Source organism: Cyprinodon variegatus, unplaced genomic scaffold, assembly GCF_000732505.1.
Source record: "Cyprinodon variegatus isolate N-32 unplaced genomic scaffold, C_variegatus-1.0 Scaffold0, whole genome shotgun sequence".
Taxonomy (NCBI): domain Eukaryota; kingdom Metazoa; phylum Chordata; class Actinopteri; order Cyprinodontiformes; family Cyprinodontidae; genus Cyprinodon; species Cyprinodon variegatus.
This window is the reverse complement of record NW_015150453.1, coordinates 30,356-32,320: the sequence shown is the minus strand read 5'-3', so window position 1 is coordinate 32,320 and position 1,965 is coordinate 30,356. Positions and strand designations below refer to the sequence as shown.

General features: G+C 40.3%; 1 protein-coding gene across 3 annotated transcripts in view; it reads left to right on the top strand.

Moving 5' to 3' along the window:
* The window catches only part of otud7b (OTU deubiquitinase 7B), a 79,714-nt gene that overhangs the window by 58,613 nt on the left and 19,136 nt on the right, over positions 1–1,965 (top strand). For all 3 annotated transcript variants that reach the window (XM_015375296.1, XM_015376106.1, XM_015376914.1), the window contains exons 5-6: positions 275–376; positions 732–859. In XM_015375296.1, the coding sequence (XP_015230782.1) occupies positions 275–376; positions 732–859 (230 nt within the window). The remainder of the gene's footprint in view (positions 1–274; positions 377–731; positions 860–1,965) is intronic.

The window sequence follows — 1,965 nt, the reverse complement described above, 5'->3', positions numbered from 1 at the left end:
CGGATGTGCATTCTATGACCCTTTTAAGGTGTAATAAACTGGCACATCATCAACGATAATTATCATAACAGAACCAAATCAATCATGTTTTCAAAATGTTTTAGTAAATCATAATTAGGCATCTAAAAAATATTCAAAGCCTTCAGACTCGTACTTGAATTTTTAAATATTCTTTACTTTGTGACGGAGATGTATCCCGACACAGAAATGAACTGCTAATTGTCCGATTCGGCGAACTCTGGGTTTATTTGACTCTTATGTTTTGCGCCTGCAGGGCGGCTGAACTGGTGGACAAAAGTCGTTCCAAACTGTCAGAGTCTGCTGCCGCTGGCAACCAGTGGAGATGGAAACTGCCTGTTACACGCTGCCTCGCTGGGTGAGTCCGAGACCTTTCAGGCTGAGCATCGCTCCGGTTCGCTCACCATTAGCATTCATCAGCAGAGCTCCACTGTTGACTGAAGGACTAATTGCACTGTTGCTGTGCTCATTCGCTTACCCTCTGTGGCTCTCTGAGGAGTGCTTGTTTAGAGAAATTAATAAGGCCACAGCGGACCTGCTTCTGTTCACTGGCTTAATGTCTCACCTCTAAAGCATAAATGCTGATCTATCTTTTGGGATCTTATCTTTGGAGGAAAAAAAAAACATCAAGAATTATCTTCTAAATTTGATCAAAGCAAAGATTCCCCATTTTTTTATCAGCATTTTATTCATACGGTACGTGTCTGGTTCAGGTATGTGGGGCTTCCACGACCGCGACCTGATGCTGCGGAAGTCTCTGTACGCGCTGATGGATCACGGCCTGGAGAGGGAAGCGCTGAAGCGCAGGTGGAGGTGGCAGCAGACCCAGCAGAACAAAGAGGTCAGTTCCACCGGCTGCTCATTTCTACTCCGCTAACTTCATTAGCCTCCTGGCTGCAGCTAAATTACTTTAACTTTTCCGATCTAATGAAAGCTGTTACTTTATTTCTCCCCCTAAAAGCCAAGCAGCAGTAAAACCTTTGGAACATGAATTCCTCGCTCCTATTTCATTTTATTTCTCAAGCATTTTTTATCTTTACTGTGTGTCAAACCTTCCCAAAGGAACATACAGACTGTGGGCTATAGAGAATGCTCTTTATAACGCTTTATTTCTCACGGAGAGGAGATTAATTAAATGGGTTTTTTTTCCAACTAATTAGGTTCTAAATAACATAAACCTTTTTATCTTGTTCTTCAAATACAAATGCGAAGAAATACTAGTTGATTTTAATTCTGCTTAGAAAATGCAGCTGATTGTCTGATGTCTGGTTGCAGCCGTTAAAGAAGCATGGAAATGTTTTCATCCTGGTTTGATGAAGGAGTTAAAAAAAAGCAACTTTTAAGAACAGAAACGTCCATCTTTAAACGGATTGAGGTCTTAGGGTTAACTCTTGAACAATAGGTCTTTGTTCGTGCGTCAAAACGCCATTTGGAGGAATGCAGAAGCCAGGAATGACATAATTTGGTGAAGCGAACGCGACAGGCATGAATCCGGCTTTAGGGTCAAACTGCACCCCTCCTAGAATGCTGGTAATGTGAGAATGACTCAGTCCTAATGATTGGTCGTTAGTAGGGTTGGGCATCGTTTTTAATTTTAATGATTCTGGTTCTGACTTAGTGTTTCCTTTGAGTATATATTGATTCTATTCTTTTTCTATTCGTTTAAGAAGAAAAAACATTAAACTTTACTTTACTAAAACTAATATTAAACTTCTCAATGAAATAAAACTCCTTGAGCATCTAACTTTATGTGAACATTACTCTAACTGATCACATGGTTATCATAAACCAGTATATTAAAGGCATACTATGCAACATTTTTCAGTTAATTAATGAGTTCCATAACGTTTTGGATGATTAAATGAGTCATTTCAGGTTGAACAAAGGAATTCTCAGCCGCCCTGGTGGTCTGTAGGGGAAATACCGTACTTGCAATTGCAGGAGCCC